Source organism: Gallus gallus, chromosome 6 (genome assembly GCF_016699485.2).
Source record: "Gallus gallus isolate bGalGal1 chromosome 6, bGalGal1.mat.broiler.GRCg7b, whole genome shotgun sequence".
Lineage (NCBI taxonomy): Eukaryota > Metazoa > Chordata > Aves > Galliformes > Phasianidae > Gallus > Gallus gallus.
This window is the reverse complement of record NC_052537.1, coordinates 17,252,784-17,274,550: the sequence shown is the minus strand read 5'-3', so window position 1 is coordinate 17,274,550 and position 21,767 is coordinate 17,252,784. Positions and strand designations below refer to the sequence as shown.

At 39.3% G+C, this 21,767-nt stretch overlaps 1 protein-coding gene across 3 annotated transcripts; it reads left to right on the top strand.

Annotated features, from left to right (window-relative positions):
* Positions 1–671: 671 nt before the first annotated feature.
* Positions 672–21,204, top strand: HELLS (helicase, lymphoid-specific). Of its 3 annotated transcripts, none has more exons than XM_015288523.4 (22): positions 672–734; positions 888–1,003; positions 2,831–2,953; positions 4,296–4,355; positions 5,361–5,397; positions 5,488–5,552; positions 5,799–5,840; positions 6,229–6,453; positions 7,704–7,886; positions 8,179–8,322; positions 8,902–9,098; positions 9,806–9,902; positions 10,794–10,955; positions 11,443–11,585; positions 12,698–12,836; positions 14,058–14,141; positions 14,224–14,343; positions 15,692–15,808; positions 16,262–16,421; positions 19,474–19,570; positions 19,780–19,856; positions 20,662–21,204. In XM_015288523.4, exons 2-22 carry the CDS (start codon positions 905–907, stop codon positions 20,757–20,759), a joined length of 2,469 nt encoding a protein of 822 aa, XP_015144009.1. In that variant the 5' UTR covers positions 672–734; positions 888–904; the 3' UTR covers positions 20,760–21,204. The 3 variants fall into 3 exon arrangements, with proteins under 3 accessions (XP_015144009.1, XP_421626.3, XP_040558725.1); XM_421626.8 differs by having other exon boundaries at positions 672–812; XM_040702791.2 differs by lacking the exons at positions 19,780–19,856; positions 20,662–21,204 and adding an exon at positions 19,090–19,153 and having other exon boundaries at positions 672–812; positions 19,474–19,501.
* Positions 21,205–21,767: the final 563 nt, after the last annotated feature.

The following is a 21,767-nucleotide window of genomic DNA, read 5'->3' as shown; positions in this document are numbered from 1 at the left end:
TTCCAGAACCAGCTTCTGGGGCTTTGGGAATGAGAGGAATGCCATCCACCTCAGCTGTGACCAGGCTCGGTTGTCCTGCCGTTTCTCCCCCCGCTCTCCCTTGCCACATCTCTGGTCAGAGCCAGGATCCCCTGTCCCCATGATGTGCGGTTGAAAGCAGTGACCCACTGGGCAGGCAGGTGGGAGCAATTACCAGTGTGGCTATTCGTGTGGACCTGAGGGGATGATATAAACTGGTGTTACTGGGGTCACGCTGAAGTGTTTGTGTTCTCAGCGCTAGAAATATTTACTTTAACGCAGGCAATGTTTTGGGAAAGGCGGTTTTCCTTCACTTGAGTGATTCCAGCTCTCTTTCCACTTTTAAGCGTTCCTCTGCCCTCTCGTGGCACAGAAGCACTTCATACCCTTGCACTGATGGCGGTACCCACGCCACGCAGGTGCAGATGCACAATCCCGGGTGCCAGGGCCGCACCTCTTGGGACAGCGGGAAACGGGAACGCGAAGCCCATGGACCGCAAGGTCCCCGAAAGGGGGAGGGGAAACGGGCATCACCTGACAGGACCCAAAACGGCTTCCGTTCGAGCCCGCCACGGGTGGGCTGAGCCGTCTCGCGAGATAGACGCCTTCTCTCGCGAGACTCGTGCAGCGCGCGGTTTTCGGTCTCGCGAGGCGGGTGGCGCGTGGCGGCGGGCGACCCGCGCGGGAGCTCGGCGTTGGCTGCGCGTGGGAAGGCGGTAGGCGCGAGGCGGCCGTGTGCCGCGCCGCGGTGCCGCGCGCCGCCATGCCGGCCCAGAACGTGGCGAGCGGCGGCGGTGAGCGTCGGGCCGCGGGCGGGAGCGAGCGGAGGGCCGGGCCCCCGGGGGTAACCGCGCGTGTGGTCGTTGCAGAGCCGCCGGGAGCCGAGATGGGGGAGCAGGAGGTGGTGATCACGCCGGCCATGCTGGCCGAGGAGGAGCAGCTAGAGGCGGCGGGGCTGGAGAAGGAGCGGCAGATGATGGAGAAGGTGAGGGGGGGCTGGGCGGCTGCGGGGCCCGGAGCGGTTCGTGCTGCTGCCGGGAGCGTACTGGCACTGGGCTGAGCGCTCCGCTCGGCTCTTGCCTTCGGGGAACACGTCCTGAAGAGCTTCACATCCGCACCCCGCGTGGCATAACTGCGTTTCCTTTTCCCCTTGCTCAGTGTGTTTTCAAATGCTGGTATTAAGGGTGTTCGGGGCACGCTGGACCAGAGGATGTTGCTCCTGTTGTTAATCCCTGGCGCACGTGCATCTTGGGGGGCAGCTGATGTTCTTCAGCTCCTGGGTTTTGGGGGGTTTCTTTGCCTGTCACTTCTGTGGGCCCCTTGCCGGGTGACTTGTGCAGCGCAGCAAAGGAGTCACTTGTTCTTTCTGTGGGCTGACAGCAAAATACCACGGTGAAAGTATGCGAGAATGCAGCGTGATGAAAAGCGAGCATCAAGCATTTGGCCTAGTGGATTTTATATCCAAGTGGGTATAAAACCCCGCCTTGTTGCTGCTTGGGATTGAATCAAAGGACAAAGTGATGCCCACTCTGGAGAAATCATAAGAGTTTGTTGTTGTTTGTCGTCTTCGGGTTTTCTGTTTTTCCCTTGAAGTTGGTCAGGGGAAAAACCCGTCAGAGGAAGTAATTAGTGGGAATAAACTATTCAACTCCAGCAAAATGAGTGTTAGCAATTCACTGAACGAAATAGCTCAGTTTCACTTCTGTCATCTCTTGACATTGACATGAAGGGTCGGTCCTCCTGGGCTGGGGTACTTCATCTGAAGGAGAGCAGAAGCAAATAAAAACTATATGGAGAATCGCAGGAAAGACACCTAACCTCCAAATGACGTGTGGAAATGGATCTTTCTCCTGTTAAGAGCAGAGTGATAGCTACTTAGTGATTTGAAGTGCATTTCTAGCAGACAGCGTTTTTGTCTTGCAGTTTACCCCATCAGTCAGCAAGTATCTGTAAACAGACTACTTGTTAGTCCATTTAGCTCCAGAAATCTCCCTTGTTTTTGTGTCCTAGTGTGCCCTTCCCCCACTGTTCCTTCTGAAGGCTGTGGCATAGATAAGGATCTCCCGAAGCTCTGCTGCTTGCCTTTCCTTTGGTTTCTCTTGGAGATGCTAATTTAGACATTTTCATGTATTTGACATCTCAATCTAACAAGCAGTTTGGGGTGAATGCTTTTTTACTTTTGGGAGGAGGTCATGACCTCGGTTTTAAAGATGTCTTGCAGGCTTCTAATTGCAGTATGGAATAAATTCAACAGGTAACAGCAGTTCAAGCACATGAATTTTAAAAGCAAAGCAAAATAAGTTACTGCTGTCATACTGGGAATTCACTTGGCCTCTCTAAACTAAGCATTAATGGTTTAGGCATTAGCTTGCTGATAATGGAAAGATGTACCTTTGTGCATATGGTTTGGGAAACAGTTTGCTGAATTTTGCGAAGTTATTTTTTTCTCCCAGGTTTTGTGAGCTGTAAATAAACTTAAATGACCTTTTTACTCTAAATCTGTAAATTGGAAATTAGACTCCTTTGAGCCCTTGAATGTTTTGTCCTACTGCACTGGAAGCAGATATATTCAGGGCTCTGCTTACACATGCGAGCGAATCCAACCCTCAATTACATTAATCTCTGAGCACTTTGTAGACAGAGAGAGAGATGTGGATTGACACACCCACAAATTGTGGATGTATAATGACTGAAAGAGAATGCTTGTGTATGTATGTTACAAGTGTAATTAACCTGTAAGAGAATCCTTCATTATCTTAAAAGCGTTACGTTCAAAGCGTGTATAAATATGTGATGTCTCTTTGTTGGCCAGGCTCGAAGTGCTTGGGACAGGGAGTCAAGTGAAATGCGCTATAAGAGGCTTCAACACCTGCTTGAAAAAAGCAACATTTATTCCAAGTTCTTGCTAACTAAAATGGAGCAGCAGCAACTGGAGGTAGGTGTATTCTTGTCTACAATTGGGATTCTTAAGATGAGCTGCCATCTGTTTGGTTTTCTTGCCATCTAGCATTTTGAACTAAAGTGAAAATACTGTTAGACTTGTGATAATATTGTATAAATCTACCGAAGGTACTGCCCAAGGATGAGGTGGTGTTTTACATTATATTCTGAGTTTGTCCTTAAAATATAGAGATAAATCGGACTGTGGTGAGATATAATCACAGCATAAAGGGTAGCACTGATGTCTTTAAATTTCTTCTGTTAGCCTGATGAGCAGGAAGAGGAAATCAGTATTTCAAACAAGAAACAAAGTTTTAAGAAAGCTAGAAAACCTGGAAGGAGGATAAAAAAAAAATGCAAAGAATTGACAAGTAGGAATTGTGTGGCCTATTTGTGTTGTTTACTGATGGCTGAGGATGAGGCTTGTTTTCAGGATGCTAATGTAGGACAAATGTATAAATTACAGCGATCTGAGACCAAGCTGCTACCAATCAAACTTCCATAAAATAATTCGATATTTTTGTTTTCTTAATCTATAGACTGCTAAGTTCACACCTGGATTTGTCTCATCTTTATTAACCATCCCAGTATGTACAAATCTGTTAGAGTTTGAGCTTTAGAGAAAGGAGGAATCTCAGGAGAAGATGCAGGTTAATGACTTGCTCAGAAAAGCGGCACTGGCAAGCCGTTGAAAGCTCCTTCCTAAAATAATTCTCTAGCTTCTCCTGTCTGCTTGAATTCATGTTTACTGCACTGATAGAGTGCCTTTTTCAATATTAAATCTTTCATTACTTCATCTCATAATTACCAAGGTTCTATATTTTTTTTCCCAGGGTCCTTTTGCTTTCAGCAAGTAAAAATAGTAGATAATGTTAAAAAAAATTCTTAGATTCATCAAGATATGAAAGCAATTCTTCCTTAAAGGCATTGTAGGGTACTTACATTGCTTTCTGTTCCCCAGTGAATACAAGTGGTAACATGTAAAAGTTGAAGGGGAGCTGCATACATCGAATACTTAATGTAGTAAATGCAATCTCTTGAAGGAGTTTGCAATTGGGAATATCTTTGTTTGGAGTCTTTCTAAATTGCTGTATTTGAAAGTGTTTAGAGTAGTGACTGGCAGACAATGCAGAGCAGTTGCACTTTCTCACGTAAGTTTTATTTCATGATTTTTTAAACACTGTCGCTGTCAGAATAGAAGCTTGTGGTGAGACTGCAAAAACAACTCTATTGAGTACACAGAAATCTGGATTACCAATGTAATTTGTATCTGTTATTTCTATAATGGATAGTTCTCTTGTAGGTGTTATTTTATAGAAGTATCTTTGTCTTTTTAGGAACAGAAAAGGAAAGAGAAGTTAGAAAAAAAGAGGGAGATGATGTTAAAATCTGCCAAGGTAAGATTAGCTAACTATTTTATGTAACTTTTCTGTAATTAAAGGCTGTCAAAATGCCGTATCAATTTTGATCTTTTACTTAAGGTAAAGAAGTTAGACTTGCCCAGTATTTAACTTGAAGATATGTCTATTTATAGAAACTTTTGAAGACATAAGATTTAATAAATAATTTTACTGGGGCCTGTCCTGTTCAGTATCTTTATTGATGACCTGGATGAGGGCATTGAATGCACCTTCAGTAAGTTTGCAGATGACACCAAATTGACAGGAAGTGTCAATCTGCTTGGGAGAAGGAAGGCCCTACAGAGGGACCTGGACAGGCTGGAGCACTGGGCTGAGGCCTATGGGTTGGCTTCTCCTCCTGCATCACTAGCGATAGGACAAGAGGGCATGGCCTCAAGTTGCAGCAGGGGAGATTCAGGTTGGACGTTGGGAAACAGTTCTTCTCTGAGAGAGTGGTCAGGCACTGGAATGGGCTGCCCACTGATGGAATCGCTATCTCTGGAGGTGTGCAAGAGACGTTTAGATGTACTGAGGGGCATGGTTTAGTGGAAAATACTGATAACAGGTAGACGGTTGGACTACACGATCTTAGAGGTCTTTACCAACCCTTGCGATTCCATGATTCTATTGTACCATGTTTTTTAGCCATGGTAAAACTGTTTAAAACTGTGCTTAAAAAAGTCACATAGTACTCTGTCTTACTAAGGAGACTTTTTTGACTAATTTTTATTAAAGGGAATGTTATGGATTTGTCTTGAAGGCTGGTATTTTGTTAAACAATGATTACCTAACTTAGTCAACCGAGAGCCTAAGTGCTGGCATACAAAAGCAAGGATGAAAAAGACTGGTGCTTAACTGCTTTTGCTATTTTTCTGATAGTAAATGTACTTCAAAAAGGTTTCAAACATAATGGTTTGAGTCTGATGACATATGTCAGTCACATGACATTTTTCATTTGTGTTGAGATAGATTTATGAAGCTCTTCCTATGTTTATTTTCTAGGGTCAAAATCCAGCTGATGGAAAAGAAGAGAAATCGGGTAACATATTAGACTTTCTTTTGTCAGTACCAGTATTTTTAGTTCCTTCAACATGTACTGTGTTGTATAAACTCAAATCTTATGTTATAGCTACAAAAAAGAAGAGAGGGAGAGATGACGGAACGTACAACATTTCAGAAATTATGTCCAAAGAGGTAGGCCATATCTGTAAATGGACTTGTTACCTCTTGTAATTGAAGTGTGTTTGCTGGTGCGTGGCCTTGTTTAGAGTCAGTGATGCGATCAATTGTGATGTGTGGAAATTTGTTGAAAGTATGTCCAGGTTCTTGAATCTTTACGAATACAAATTTAGGAATACAAATTGATCTTTAGGAATACAAATTGTTGTAGCCTTTCAGATTCAAAAGCACGTAAGTGTAAGATTTTTTGTTCTTTTCCAGGAAATCTTATCAGTGGCAAAAAAGAGTAAAGTGGAAAATCAGGTATGTTGGCAGATGTTACTGCAGTTTAAACATTTAGAGCCCAAAAGGTGGGAGGGAGGTCTTTCTAAACTTTTCATGTAAATAAACCTCTGCTAGCTGTTGAAGTCCTGAGCTATCACTGCTCCAAAGGAGTAAAGAATACTGCCTATAAGGCATTGAAATTTTGCATGGATACATCTGCTTTTATGGTGACTTCAATCCTTAATATAAATTCTACTCTTCAGTTGGCAGTTACTCAGAATAAATCTTTATGTCAGTGGCTGTCTTGCTTCAGTACACTAACAGATTGGTGTAGATTTACCAAAGTTTTAGCACCTGGTAGAAATATGTCTTAGCTGGGCTTTATTAACGCATTCCACTTGTCACGTGTTCCTTGAACTCTCTATAGGATGAAAGCTCTGCTGGCAACCTGTGTCCAGAAGACCTGCAGAAAAATGGGGACTCAAATAGTGTCATTAAAGATAGATTGTGTCAAGCTGTACGACACAGTGCCAAGCAGTTCCTCGATCCAGTGCGGAAATTTAATGGACAACCAGTGCCTTTTCAGCAGCCAAAGATTTTTACTGGAGGTGTAATGAGGTGGTACCAAGTGGAAGGCATGGAATGGCTAAGGGTATGGAGCAACTGTTTACAAAAGTGCATTTGTTGCTGACTGGGGATTGAAACAGAGGGAAAGAGAAATGAGAAGTCTGATTATAGTTGATTCAGGGAAGATGAGGAAGGAAAGCTCCTTGTTTTTTTGATGATACGAGAATCTGGTGCTATTAACAGTTGTTAGTTCTGCAGATAGGAATTTAAAGGGTGGGAAGGATATTTGGGTCTGTAAAAATTAGGCTTTGTTTTTTGGTGTTCTCCATCTGTTTTCTTGTTCAACTCAACTGCTTTTTCGGCCTCTCCTTTGAAGTACTTTATGAAAGTCTATTCATACTTAACTTGAGGAGCGATCTTGCTGGTTTTCCTCTGTCAAGAACATGAGTAACCCATAGGTCTTTAGACTCAACTGCCTTGCAGGCCTGTCACAGGTGACAGTTTTCAATTCTCTCTGCATTTTGAACACTTAACTAGTAGTATTAACGTAGTGTTTTAAAAATGTTTTGTCTTTAATATTTGAAATCAAGAGCGGGAGAAACGTGCAATTAAAAAAAATGCCCATATATTTATGTTCTCCCAGTTTTTCCTTGCAAGCCAAATGAGGATAACTTTGCTTTTTCATTTTGAGATAAAGATAGAACTAACTTTCTGCTGCTGATTTTGTATTTCTCCTGGGTTTTCTTTTCTTTAATTCTTCCAACAAGCACGTGTATCCTGTTCTAATAGGCTTTGACTCATCTCACAAGTGATTGCCACTAGACTAACTTGTCTGGAGGAATAAACAGCTTCCATTGTTGGACCCTCACTTACAATTTTCTTCATGAATAATAGATAGAACAGCTAATGGGCACTTCTGTGTCTTTCTGACTATTCTGTTGTGAGAGGTTGCTCTTTCAGTTTTCAAAATAGGCAGTGCTTGCACATAAGTTCTGCAAAAACAGCTGGCTGCATTGGTCAGGTACTCTACTATGCTGAAAGTGTTCCTGTAGAAGCTACTTAAAAAGATAAAACTGTTTTTGATGTGGAGTTGTTTTGTTTGTTGGTTTTTTTTTTGCCTCCTAGTCAGACAGTTAATAGACTCGAAGCACATAAATGCCAGACTTTAATATATAGGTTTACAGGATGCTTGTATTTATTCTTATCATGGAGAAATTTTAATCATCTGATGTGCTTAGTAGAGAATTTCCACTGGTGCTACATTCCTACAAATGTCTATTGTTCCTAAGACTTGATGGTTATTCTATGCTGATATGTCTTCCTTTGTGTTTGCAGATGCTTTGGGAAAATGGTATCAATGGCATTTTAGCTGATGAGATGGGGTTGGGAAAGACAATCCAGTGTATTGCAACAATAGCACTCATGGTGGAGCGAGGAGTCCCTGGTCCCTTTTTAGTATGTGGTCCTTTGTCTACTCTTCCAAATTGGATGTCTGAATTCAAGCGATTTACTCCAGAGGTAAGAGAAATAAAGGTTTTTCTTCCATTTTTTAATATTATTATTATTATTATTATTTTACTTGGATCTAAAAGAGCAAATTTCAGAATCCTTACTGTAATTCTTAGCCATGAAACTTTATACAGAACATCAGTTTAATTGTGGTTGTTTACATGGTTACTACAAACTGCTGTGGCTTGCTATGTATTTACAGCAACCTTATAAGGAAGTTGATTATCTCTACTAACTCTGTTTGGGCTTACAGCTTTAAAGGAGCTTAATTCACCTGATTTCAAAGTCTTTATTTCTTCAGATTCCGCTAATGCTGTATCATGGAGCTCAGCAGGAACGTCGTAAACTGGTTCGTAAAATTCATGGGCGACAAGGATCACTGAAAATCCATCCTGTGGTCATTACTTCCTTTGAAATTGCAATGCGGGACAGAAATGCCTTGCAGGTACTTATTTTCTTACAAAAATCTGATGATGGGTGGAATGTCTCATTAGTAATGGCAGTGCTTTTGAATATACATTTAACAGAACAAAAAAAAAAACAACCCTGCATGCTGCCTGTTTAGTGAGTGTTATGGGAGCAGCTATGTTGGCATTCAGTTCTGCCATCATCTGTTTCATCGGTGACTATGGGTTTTTTTCTGCTTAAGAAGTACTTCAGATAGAATGCTATCAAAAACATGAAGTACACAGATAATTACAGCATTTACAACTGCAGCTTATATATTGCAGCTTTCTTTTATTACCTCTGCATGGATGATGGAGAGTAGAGACTTGGAGAAAAGTTGTACTTAATGTGGAAACATTGTGATTTTAATATTGGAGTGGTTATTTTGGCGATGAGAGCTCTTAGTAATTTCACTGTAATCTCCAAAGCTTCCTATGTGCAGTCGCTGTGAAGCACTAATTTTTTGGCTTCTGCTGTTCAAGACTGGCAAAATGGGAAACGACACCAAATGCTGCTCATTGGCACGTTTGGATGGAATAAGCTAAGATTTACTGAAATGTCCTTTTTACTTTTGTAGAGCTGCTTCTGGAAGTATCTGATAGTAGATGAAGGTCATAGGATTAAAAATATGAACTGTCGTCTTATCAGAGAACTGAAACGGTTTAATGCAGACAACAAACTGCTGTTGACTGGTACCCCCTTGCAAAACAACTTGGCAGAGCTTTGGTCATTGCTTAACTTCCTGTTGCCAGATGTTTTTGATGATTTGAAAAGGTAGGTTGCAATTTGGTAGTAAAAAACTTCTTCCCTTTGTTCAGTTTGGGCATTAGTCTGACTCTTTAATTATTAACTTAACTTGCATCAACGTTTGACGAGCTCTTTGATGCTGTGGTTGTAATTTGATATAATTATCTGACGGTACAGGCTTTGAAATGTATATTGCCTTCACACTTGCAGTTTTGGAAAAGAAAGAAGTAATTGTCAGTTCCTGTTGATAGTAGAAACTCAATTCTGATCTAAAACACGAGCACTGGGGAGGCAGGGAAATGGCTGTCTAATCATAATGTTTTGGTACTGCTTGAGATTGTGTGAGCTGTTGGAGTCAGCTGTGTGAGACAGGCAGACATGAGACCCATGGGAGACTGATGCTTTTCTGGAGCAGCATGGGGAGGTCAGGCTCATTGTCAAAACAGTCTTGAATTTGACTGAACTTGGAAAATACTATGGACTATATTGAGAATAACAACATGGTGAATATTGTAACTTAGGCAACTATTTTTATTTATCAGTTTTAAAAACTTAAGCATCCAAACTGACAGGTGTGTTTCAGAAACATACCTGTTCATCCTCTGTGATAGATACTAGTGCCTTGTTTTTCTTAAATCATCAAATAGGAGGAAAAACAGCAAAGTTACACAATGAAGAAGAGTAATAGCTACGAAGAAAGTTATTCATTTTTTTTTTTTGGCTTGTTTTTATAGCTTTGAATCGTGGTTTGATATCACCAGTATTACAGAAACTGCCGAAGATATTATTGCTAAAGAAAAGGAGCAAAACATCTTGCATATGCTGCATCAGGTTTTCACTTTTATTCTTTATATTGGTTTTTTATGCTATATTTTAAATGTTTGCCAAAATCTTGTTATTAGAGACAACTTACGGGTGTGAGATTCTTACAGTGGCACCAGTGGACTTTCCTAGATTTTTCTCCTATATTTACAGCATTTATAACTGCTGAAAGGAACAATGTATTGTTGATAATGCTTCATTTTAGTTTTTGGAACTGAACTGAATTTAATTAAACTTAATTGCAGTTACTTGCTTTGCTTTGCCTAAAGATTTGATTGGTGCCTAAACATATTGATCTTGTGGAAAGGCAACTTTGAGGCAATTGATGCAACTCCAAGGCGTTGAACAGAAAACCTTTTGACGAATTAGTTTTATGAGTTGCCTGTCTTCAAAGGCAAAACTAAACTAACAGTCAAACTCTTTCCTTTTAAGAGGAAGAAAAGTGCTTGACAAAACTGTTATTTTCCCCTTGCAAGCTGATGGTGGGAGGATATAACTGTTGATGACAACTTTATTTATTGCAATTTAAAGTTTATGCCTAGCTGGAATTATTTTACTTAAGAAATAAAGAAAATTAGTTATTTCATAATAAGATTACTTTCATTAATTGTTAATTATTTGAAAGGCCCCTATTGTAGTTACTACTGTACCATTATTAAAGACTTCACAATTTTTAAAAAGTCTATAGATGTGGATTTTTTTGAACACATGTATGACCAGTATGTGTGTAGAAGTTTTGGAGTAGCTGCCACTATTAAAAGAATGAAATATGAAGCTCTACAGATAAAGTCCCTTAGTTTAAGCTGTGAAAATAACATTTTATTGGTAGATGTGTGTGTTTGTTTGTTTAACCAGCCCTGCCGAGAGCTCTGATAATAGCATAACCTTTCAACATTTCAGATTCTGACACCTTTCCTACTGAGAAGACTGAAATCTGATGTTGCTCTTGAGGTTCCTCCTAAACGAGAAGTTGTGGTGTATGCACCCCTAGCAAAGAAGCAAGAAACATTCTACACTGCCATTGTAAATCGCACCATTCGGAATCTGCTTGGAAATAACGAGGTATCTATCAATTTGGGTGTTAGGAATATGCTTAGCTGTTTATAGTTGGTAAGCAAAACCACACTGGCATTGATTCATTACTAGTGTAACTAAAAACCTTTTTTTTTTTTTTTTTTTGCCAGTTTTGAGTCTGATTCTTTTGTTACTGTTAATGTGAATGGCCTCAGAACTGCTAGTATTAGTGTATGTTCTTTGTTACTTGTAGCTTAGCAGAAAAAAAGGCAGTTTTCCTTGAACTAATAGTTTCTGCTGTCAAGTCAGTGAAGTATAAATGCAGCTTTTAAAAACTCAAGCACAAGCTGTCAAAACCTACAATTTAAATTTGGGCCTCTCTTTCTACTCAGTAAAATTTACAGCCCTGAATCTTAAGTGCAAATTGATGGGGTCATATTGCTGAGACCTCTTTTCAGGATTGGGAATTCTTGGATGAGCTCAGTTTAGAATTCAGGGGCCTATCTGCTGCTGTTGACGATGTTATTTCCTACAGGAAGAAGTAGTTGAACTGAGTCCAACAGGCCGACCGAAACGCCGTAGTCGAAAACTGGTTGATTATTGTGAAGAACACAATGGTTCACCTGATGACTTGGAAAAGTTGATCAACAGAACACAAGAGGAAGTAGTAAAAGAGAGGTGCATGCCATAAAAGAATATATATTTTTATTATACTGAGTATCTCCCTCTTAATTTGCCTCCAGAGCTTTGCTTATACATTTTTTCTTCTAGATTTTGCAAGCTTTGCAAAGTTACAGCGAACCTTTTGACTACAACGTTCAGTTTTGTTTGTAGCTTTCATTGGCTCAAAGACAGGACATGGAATAGTCTTGGTGTGCTAATTACAATTAATTCCTGTGTTTTTGCAGAATTTCTCAGTAATATCGGGAGCAAAGGCTTAGACAGGAGTAAAGGGGGAAGTGGTTTCCTTGTTTGATTTTTCAGAAATGAATAGGTTTAAGCTGAGACCTGAAACTCAGATGGCTAGCATGGTTCTTACTGTTATGGTGAGATATATTGTCATGAAACTTACTGGTGATTATGATGAGAATCAAGGGCCAGGATTTGAGATGGACCTTGTCAAACTCCGGTCTTGACAGCTATCAGGTAGCTTGAAATTAGTTCAAGTCCTTTGAGTGCAAGGAAAGCTAGGATTGAGCTTAAGTTTGGGCATTGAATCGTGTCTATTTTTGCTAGATTTTAGTCCAGTGTATGCTGGAGGAACTGATACTTAAATATATGCTTTTGTTAGTTTTGTCACACTTGGATCCCTTATGTTAGTTATAGCTCATAGGTGTGGAAGAGCTAAATAGCTGCATTTGTGGTAGAATCCTGCAATGTGTACGTGGGGCTGAAATGGGATAGGCTGAGAGATGATATTGGAATAGTTTCTTTTGTCATGCAGGAGATCTAAACACATGTTCCAAAAAGTGGCTTGTTTCTATTTCCTGTTCTGCTGGATGACTTGCACAAGTTGTTCTTTTCCCATTTCTGATTCCTACTTACCACCCTTTAATATTTTAAGCCAGTAATGACGAAACTCATGTTTTCAGTGCCAAGTGCTGCGCTAAAAGATTTGTCTGATAATGCCTTTATTAACTGTGATAGATCTAACTCTGAGATTTAGAGGAAGTTTGATGCAACATGTAAACCCATTGCTTGATATTCTGTTTGTTTGTTTGTTTGTTTGTTTGCAATATCTATAAAACATAGTGGCATTTTCTGTACTAATAAGATGACATCTTTTCAAGGCCAGTGGTAGAAGTGAGCATGCCCATGGATTCAGAAGTGAACCTTAAGCTACAGAATATTATGATGTTACTGAGGAAATGCTGTAATCACCCCTATCTTATAGAATACCCGTTGGACCCTGCTACACAACAATTCAAGGTACGTATTTTAAACAGATTATGAAGGAAAATATTCTAGGCACCTAGAAGCAATGGATTATGAACAGCCAGTAGTGAAGAAAAACCTTTTCAGTGTATTTACGTATGCCTCTCCACTGAATTTCAACAGTGTGAGTGAGTAATCATTTGCCACTTCATGCAGCTGTAGTTGCAGAGTAACTCAGTCTCTGTCCCGTTTTAGTCTCCTGTAGTATTTATTCTACATTATGGAGGTGTTTGTCTTTCGGAAGCCAGGTTACTGAACTGAGATGATATTGCCTTCCGTTTAGTTGAGCTGTTTTAGGATCTCCTTAAGCTCTCCTTGAAAAGGCTTATTTTCAGAAAAATGCTTTTGCTGATGAACATGATAGAAGCTGTATGTGTTACAAAAGGTGTGGTGGTAGTTTTTTAAGAGTGAGGTGTTCTAAGACTGACAGTTACAACTGGATTGTCTGCTCAGGATACAGCATTCTATCTGCCTCTCAAAAGGGAAAAAATTTAAAGGTAAATAGAGGCCATTTGGTAGTTTAATCTAGACAAAGCAATTGATAATACAGGAAAGTATTAAGTAATTTGAGTTGAAAGAAACTCGATCAACCTGAAGTTGCTTGCATACTCTCACTGTAGGTTTGTGCCCATGTATGGTCATGTTTCCTGCTTAATGTGTGATAACAGATTTGGCTGCACTGTGGGGAAAAGACTGTTGAAGTCTATCAATGCAAATGCATAAAAGCAGACAACCTAATGCTAACCTGTAAGAATTAAATGAAATAAAAAAAATGCAGGCAGCTTTATGCTTACTTGCAGGACGTAGTACCTGCAACTTGTTCAGCTAGTGCTTCCTTGTCTCCACCAGGTGGAAGCCTTGCGCATTGATTACCAATGATAGAAGCTGGCAAAGAAACAGCAGTGCTTTTCCATGTGAAAAGTGTAAAAATTGTGAAGGTTTCCCCTTCTGGAAGTGGGATGGAAGCCAATTTATTTTTCTCAAAATGATTTGGGCGTATGAAATTCTGGGGTTTGATTTAATTTGATCATGATTCAAGTTATCCAACTTTGCAAAAATTAGTGTTGCTTCCAGTGTTACAGTTTTTACTTAAAAAGATGTGCAAGCTTGTTTCGGTTAAAAAATTCCAATCAGCTTTTCCTGCTGTTTCTGTGTGATGAAAATCTTGATGTCCTTTCTTCTAATACGCAACCACCTCTTCTGCCTTTTTTTAAGGTTGATGAAGATCTAGTGAAAAACTCAGGCAAGTTTCTTCTCTTGGATCGAATGCTTCCAGAATTGAAAAAGAGAGGGCATAAGGTAAAACCTATTCTTTTTTTTTTTAATGTAGTTGTCTCCTCATGACCAAAAATGTTACTAAGGAATCTTCCTCATTATGTAGGTCTTGATGTTCTCACAAATGACTATGATGCTGGACATTTTGATGGATTACTGCTATTTGAGAGGCTTTAAGTTTAGCCGATTGGACGGGTCTATGTCCTACTCAGACAGAGAAGAAAATGTAAGTACCTGTACATGCCTCTTAAATTTGATACTGAATTCTGCCTTTTACTGTGATGTTGGAATAAGACTTGAACCAGCATTTAGTCTTTAATGAGCAAAAGGCATCTAACATTCTTGCTACTGCTTAAGTAAGTAGAACCTTCTTCCTCTCGAGTGAAAACTGCCAGTAGGTTATGTATAGCTCAGCTAAGGATGAATAATCTCTGGGAATAAGGAGGTGAGTTAGCATGTTACTGCATTTAGTAACATGTATCTAGCATAGGATGCCTTTAAAGGAAGAAAGCACTGCTCTCTTTTGAGTTACTTGGAGGTCAGCTTCTGCGTTCTGCAAAGTGATTGAGAAGCTAAGAGGAGTCTCAGTGTAGAAGGAAACCTGACTGTAGGTTGATTCTTCAGCTGAACAGGCAAACATCTTGGCTTGATTAGTTTCCCACAGTGTTTTTAGCTGCATGAACACAAATGAGTGAGGGTGACATAGCACTGGAGCAGGCTGTTCAGGGGGGTTGTGCAGTCTCATTCTCTGGAGATACTCAAGACCCACCATCATATTTTCCTGCAAACCTATGCTAGGGAACCTTCTTTAGTGGAGGGGGGGGGTTGGGCTGAAATAGTTGATTTCCGGAGTTCTCTTCCAACCCCTATGATTTTGTGCATGTGACTTAAGAAAACCATGGGTGCAAAGGATAAATGTATCAAGCTTTCAAGAGCATCCAGTTTGTTTCTTTTCCTCTCCATTCCTGGTCTCAGTGCCTACCACGGTGTGTTGTGGGTGCAGAGTGAGAGAACAGATTTCACTGCTGCTGTAAGACCTGACAGGAGCTGTGCTGACACTTAGGATAATCTTTACATGATAGCAGCCTAGATGCCAAATAAGAGGCAAGAAAGTTATTCTTAGTTTTGAAAAGAGGAGGAGGTAAACATAGGAGCTGAAAGTAACAGTCAAGATGGCATCAGAATTTTAGATTTCTGCTTCTGTTGGGAAGTGAAAATATTTTTAGGCTCTACCAGCTTGAACTATGCTTGTCTTGGGGAATAAGGTATCCCTGAATGGTAGATTATGTGGAGATAAACATGACTGGGACTATGTCACTATAGTCATACCTGTTCTGTGTTGGGTAGCTCACTTAATAGAATCAGCAGGTAAGAAAATAATTGCATTACTTCTTGGTCGTGTCCTGCCCTTGATGTGGTTTCTATAAAGGCTTTATTTTATTTATATATGACACTATATGTTACACTCTTCGTTTATCTTTTTAAATTCCAGACATAGTTTGATCTTAAAGTAAAATATTGGCTATGTTGTGTTTGATCCACCTGCTGTTTTTAATAGCTGAATTTTCTTCCAGATGCATCAATTTAATAATGACCCTGAAGTATTCCTGTTTTTAGTGAGTACAAGAGCTGGAGGCCTGGGCATTAACTTAACTGCAGCAGATACAGTTATCATATACGATAGTGACTGGGTATGTCAACAGACTGTTTACCTCACAATGTGTCATAAAATGCTTTCTTTACTGCAGCTTTTGGCAAACGTTTAGTATGCTGTTATGGTGTAGACCACTTCTGTTACTTTAATGAAGTGTTTTTACATGATGACAACATAATCTGTCTATGCAAACATGTTATATATTAAATATACAGCCTAATTTGAAAATTTCTTAGCTTACTGAGCATAATGTTAGAGCTGTTTTGCAAAACCAGCATGTTTGTCTCTCGGTTATACCAAAAGTAAGGCTTATTTATTTATTTATTTATTTATTTTTGCTACTTTTGTAGATGCTCTTGTCTTTCAGTTTATTGTTTGCTTGAATGTAGCAACAAACTCAACTAAACTTTGGATACAGTGTCCATCTGTTGGAAAGGGCATGGTATGGGTCAGAGGCAGTCAATCTAATTTTGCTTCCTTGTCTACTCAGAATCCCCAGTCAGACTTGCAGGCCCAAGACAGGTGTCACAGAATTGGCCAGACAAAACCAGTGGTTGTTTATCGCCTCGTGACAGCAAATACAATTGACCAGAAGATTGTGGAGAGAGCTGCTGCCAAAAGGAAGCTAGAGAAGCTGATCATCCACAAAAGTTAGTATCTTTCTCTTCTGCCTTCATGTGATCTTGTGTTTCTTAAACCTCAACAGATCTCTGCTGTGTTTTGAAACTCAACAGTATTTTTTCTGGAGTGTGAATATCTTTCCAGTAAGTGGCCATATAGTATTGTTCTCTAGAACGTTCTTAGATGCATTGTAGATAACAAGTGAAGGGAAGGCACTTCTGCTTCTGCTGTTTCTGAGGTTACTGTCTTACAACTGATAGGTAAGGAAAAAATAGGGGAGATGGGACAGTGAGCCTGCCTGGAATAACTAGAAGTGAAAACAGATAAGGGAGTACAAGTCTTGGGCTTATTCTCAGCTTGTTGGCAAGATGGTAGTTTGTTCAACCCAAGTGTTTTGGACTTCCAAGATAGAAAACATCTAGGCTGGTGATAAATGACATGTGTTGATTGTTGTATTAAATGATCCAGATTATAGATGGAAAAGTAGATAAAATTTATCATATTGCTTGCAGTTCAGCTTATAACGGTGTTCTTCATTTGAAGCAGTATGCCCACCTTTCATTGTGTGAAGATTATCAGTAGCTTTTTCAGCTATGCTAGCAAACTTGCTTGAATAGGAAGCCTTCAGTTAAAACTGGTAAAATGAGCAGAATCTATAGAAATGTGGAAATTCCTGATGAACTTTGTTGAAATTGCAAATCTTAAAGCTGTAAAATGATGGTAGCTGCTGTCTGCATCTGTCATCCTAGATTTAAGAATAGTCTGTTGTAATGACAGTAGAATAAGTCCTCTTTTTGGAGAAATTAGCCAGTGCTGAATGGAACAGCAGTCCTTTATTTCTTTTTTGAATTTTTTATTTATTGTGTGCAGAACAGTGGTAATTCTTGTGATATCCTCCTCTAGCTGTTTGTGCTCAAATGTCTTCAGAAAATGATTGAGACGAATCTTCTCTTTTGGAGGAAATTTCTATTTTCTAGGAGCTATACTAACCTTTCAGAAGCTTTTTCTGTGTGCCATATTTGGATGCCAGCTCAGTATAGCATTTTCCAAATGCAAAGCTCATTTGAAAAAATTATATAATTCTTGCAACTTCTGACAATAATTGGCCATATATTAAACTGTTGCATTTAAGAATTTCTCATGGTATATTAAGGACAAAAAACAATGAACAAAACACACTTTTGAGAAGGCGTAAAGGGCCTGAAAAACCACATCTGTAACTGTCTACTGCACAGCACACTGCTTGTCATGCCTAAGCTGTAGATTGCCTTTGGGTTTCGATGACACTGGCTAATCTTCATTTGATAGTTCCATAGTCCTAGCTTTAGTCCCTTTGTTGTTGCTGGCTTGGGGTTATTGCCAGAGCTGCCCTCTGTCATTTTCTAGAAGAGCTCAGGATAAATTTAGGTAAGAAAAAATGTGTTATAATTATTTGATTGTTATCTAGCCTGAAGATGGGTCCCAAGTGGCAAGGCCAGCCCACAAAACACATTTAGATGACTGCCATATATTGAATTAGCAGTGGGAGGTAGGACTAGGCAATGTACAGGAAAGAAGCTGACTGGCAAGGGTCATGTCTTCAGTTTTGCAGTAAGTTGAATATTTATCTCGCTAATTATTAGTGAAGCCTATCTAAATCTTGTAGCTTAAGTTGGGGTATCCCTGGCAGAAGCCTTTGGGCATGTTCTATAAATATAAAGGTGATATATTAAAGTATCAGAAAAGTTGATGAGTGGATGAGGAAGGGGTATCATAAAGCAGACATGCCTTTTAGTCAGGCCTTCAGGTAGTGTCTATTGTAGGGTCTGTACAATACAAATGCAGAACCTTAAGAATTGTAGTATCTTGCAAAGCTGTGCTTTTGGTTGAGCTCAGCACCACATTGCACATTCTGTCTTTTTTTTTCTGCTTTCTTCTGTTGGAAATCGTATGAGAAACAGCACAACTTTGAATTAAATTAGTCGATGTCAGACTAATATAATGTGCATAAACTCTTATCATGCACATGATGTAAATACGAGTCTGTCTTGTTTTTCTGTTACTATTACAGCCCAAGATCTCTACAGTGCTAATTCAAAGCCATGTAGTTCGTGAAACTATGAAAACTCCAAATGAGTAAAAGGGAGAGAGTGTATTGCTAACAATGCATGACCTGACCTGGATCTTTTGTATCACAGAAGGAGATGTTAATGGGGAAGAGAATCCAATAGCCCAGACCTTACTGGCACCTTGTATCTGATTTGCACTTCATAGAGAAACAGACAGGAGAATGGAGAGAGAGATGGGGGAAATGTGTAGGGAGGAGTTCTGAAACTGAGACGGGAAAGGACATCAGGGTAATGAAAGGGTATGATGAGGACTTGCTAATTAAATGGGTACATGTATTAATAAAAACCGAGGAGGCTTAGCACAGGACAGTAGGGGCTGAATGTTTTCTTGCAGTGTATAGACAGAATTTGGCTTCATCCATGCTTAGATTTAGTTAGGTAACAATCTTGTATATTTTCTGGATATTTTTACTGACATCCAGACATATAGGTGTAAGCTTAATCTCTTCAGGAATTCAGCCTGTGTCTGGTGTATTATTTTGTTGTCTGTCTATCCCTGTAACTGAGGGATTTTCTACAATGAAACCACGTATCTTTCATATATTTCCTGTCTTGTAGTGGTTAATGCTGCTTACTTTGTTTCAACCAGCTTACATTACAAAGGGAACAAACTTCAGCATCCACCATCTAACTTTATTTGCAATCTTTTTACTGTAAGTAGAACTAACGGCTTTTCTGCTCTGTGTGTGCGTGTGTGCATGTTGAATTGGTGTTTCAGTCAGTCCTTCTGCATACTGTAGGTAGAAGGTGGAAGGCCTGCATGTAAACTTCGCACGCACCATTCATTTTTTTGACTGGTTAGCCTATTAGCTTAAGGTGTGTTTTGCCTGAGGGCTGAAACAATTAGACATACTGTCAGCTTTGTGCAAGAGATGTATTTCATTTATGCATCCAGTATGGGTATAACAATGCAAAGAATTTATTGTTTCTGTCTCTACTTAAAGTCTCTGCTTAAAATTTTTCCTTTCTACAGATCAGTTTAAAGGTGGCAAATCTGGTTTAGCACAATCAAAAAGCTGCCTGGACCCTCAGGAATTAATAGAATTGCTGAAATCCAGAGACTATGAGAGGTATGCAGACTTTAACTTTTTTTTTTTACCATAATTTTATAAGTTGCAGCTTGCGAGCAGCTGTCAATGGCTCTCTTGTCTTATGAAGCGTTATGTTGATGTTAAGAGTGAAAAGAATGTCCTAGGGATTCTGCTATGTTGAGCACTGAGTTCTGTGCTATATATATGTGTTTTTTTTATATTAACAAAGATGGTTTCTTCCTCAACAGAGAGGTTAAAGGATCTAAAGAAAAAGTAATCAGCGATAAAGATCTTGAGTTACTCTTGGATAGAAGCGACCTTATTGGTAAGTCAGAATTCTCATCTATCTTCTATGTTAGACAGTAAAGTCCTGTTTTTGTTTTTTCTTAATGAACTTTCTATGTAGAAAACTGTTGTAGCTTCACTTCCTTATGACTCTATTGTATATGTGAAGACATGCTTTTAGCCCTTTGCTGCCGTTGCCAATAAGATCTGCTGAAGATGATTTAAACAAACAGAAGTATTTGAGAACTTCATTCATGCATCGCGTGCCCTGAGCATAGTGTGAAGGAAAACCAGATGCTCTGCGAAGCAACTTTTCCTGCAGGTTGCTCTAATTGGTCAAAACATAAATCATCCTCAGAAAAAAAATTATTTCAGCAAATCCTTTGGAGAATCATAATTCAAAGTACAGTCTGACAGTACTTCTTAAAATTACGTTGCACTTCCAGTGAATACCTGTGATTGCAAGCATCAGGAAAGCATAGACCATTGCATTTTAGGAAAGGATATAGCTTCTCACGGGAACCTCACTAAATAGTTTCTTGCATTCTGTTTTGTTCTGTGGAAGATATGACTGTTTGAGAAAGATTTTAAGAACAGCCCATTTCCCACTGTATTTAGACATAGGCAGGGGTTTTTTTTCTTAAAGCATACAACTGAAAAATATTTTCAAGCACAAACTTTAGTTGCTGACTGTTTATGAAGTAGCAGAATGATGTCCATAAACTTGTTTTTCAAATCCAGATGAAAGAAGAGTGCGTTGAACTTTTCACTCTGCATTACTGTACTTGTAAAGAAAGGTTGCGGACAATTCACCTATCACTGTTGTGTTTTTTTTTTAATTCTAGATCAAATGAAAACTTCTGAAACAGTTAAAAAGGAAAAAATGGGTGTCTTCAAGGTCCTAGAAGAATCATCAGGTTCCAATGCAGAATGTGTCTTTTAAATGTGCAGATGGCCTGTAATCGTACAGGACAAATGTGTGACAGCTGTAAGAGACCCGATTTCAGTCATTATACGTACTGATCCTTCACGATAACTCCTTATGGCCATTTTTCAAATCTCTCGGTTCTTTCAGTGAATTTTAATGTGTTCTAAGGTGTAACATTGGATAGGTTCATGTTTGTAGCTTTGTTAGCCTATGATAAAGAATTGAGAAGACGAGCGTTTCACGTTTTCAGCTACCTTCAGTGTTCAGTGGTTAAAAACTGGCCAAGTTGTGTAAAATCTTCCTGTGGAAGTCCTAAAACACTTTTTTTTTATAGTGTTGAATATGATTTTATTGGGAAGGGAAAGAACATGTCGCAAAGAACTGTGTAGCTCCTGGTTCTTGTTGGTTTTTTGTTATTTCTGCAAATTATTTTGATAAATAAATGTTTGGTTTGTCTTAAGGCTTTTTTGGCAGAGGTTTTTAAATAAGCACAGTTTGCATGATGTCCATTTTTGTTTCTGTACTCATGTAACCCATTAGCCAATTTCACACATATGAAAGAAATCCCAAACGGTAACCTTTTCTGGTGTTCATGTCCGTTCTCTAGTGACTGCACAGCCAAAGCACCCCTTCAGTAGGACACAGGGGCAGCTGTGGGGGCTGGAAAGGGAAAATGGAGAATTCTGTGCATGTGTTTGGAAGACTAGGGAGTACTTTCTGAGAAGAGAGAGTTTGAAATGTCAGTGGGTGCAGATAAATAGATCAATTATGCAAAATCCATATCACCTGGAAGCTTGTTTTCATTCCACAAGTGATGGGAGTGGAAGTAGATAACAAAGCAGGTGAAGTATATAATTTAGTCACTTTGTGAACATTCATAGATGATACCTTCTATATATAACCAGGTTACTGTTTTTCTTTTTACTGTAAGTAACAGGGTTACTTCCTTGCAGGTATGAAATTCTTGCTGTCCTTAGAGCAGTCTGTCACCTTCAGTTGGAGTAAGTCATTTTATATTAATCG

Excerpts from the sequence above, each read along its gene's own strand:
- HELLS (XM_421626.8), top strand. The coding sequence starts at position 782 with ATGCCGGCCCAGAACGTGGCGAGCGGCGGCG. Across the intron at positions 9,903-10,793 it reads TCTTGCATATGCTGCATCAG|ATTCTGACACCTTTCCTACT; the intron begins GTTTTCACTTTT and ends TCAACATTTCAG. Across the intron at positions 10,956-11,442 it reads ATCTGCTTGGAAATAACGAG|GAAGAAGTAGTTGAACTGAG; the intron begins GTATCTATCAAT and ends TATTTCCTACAG.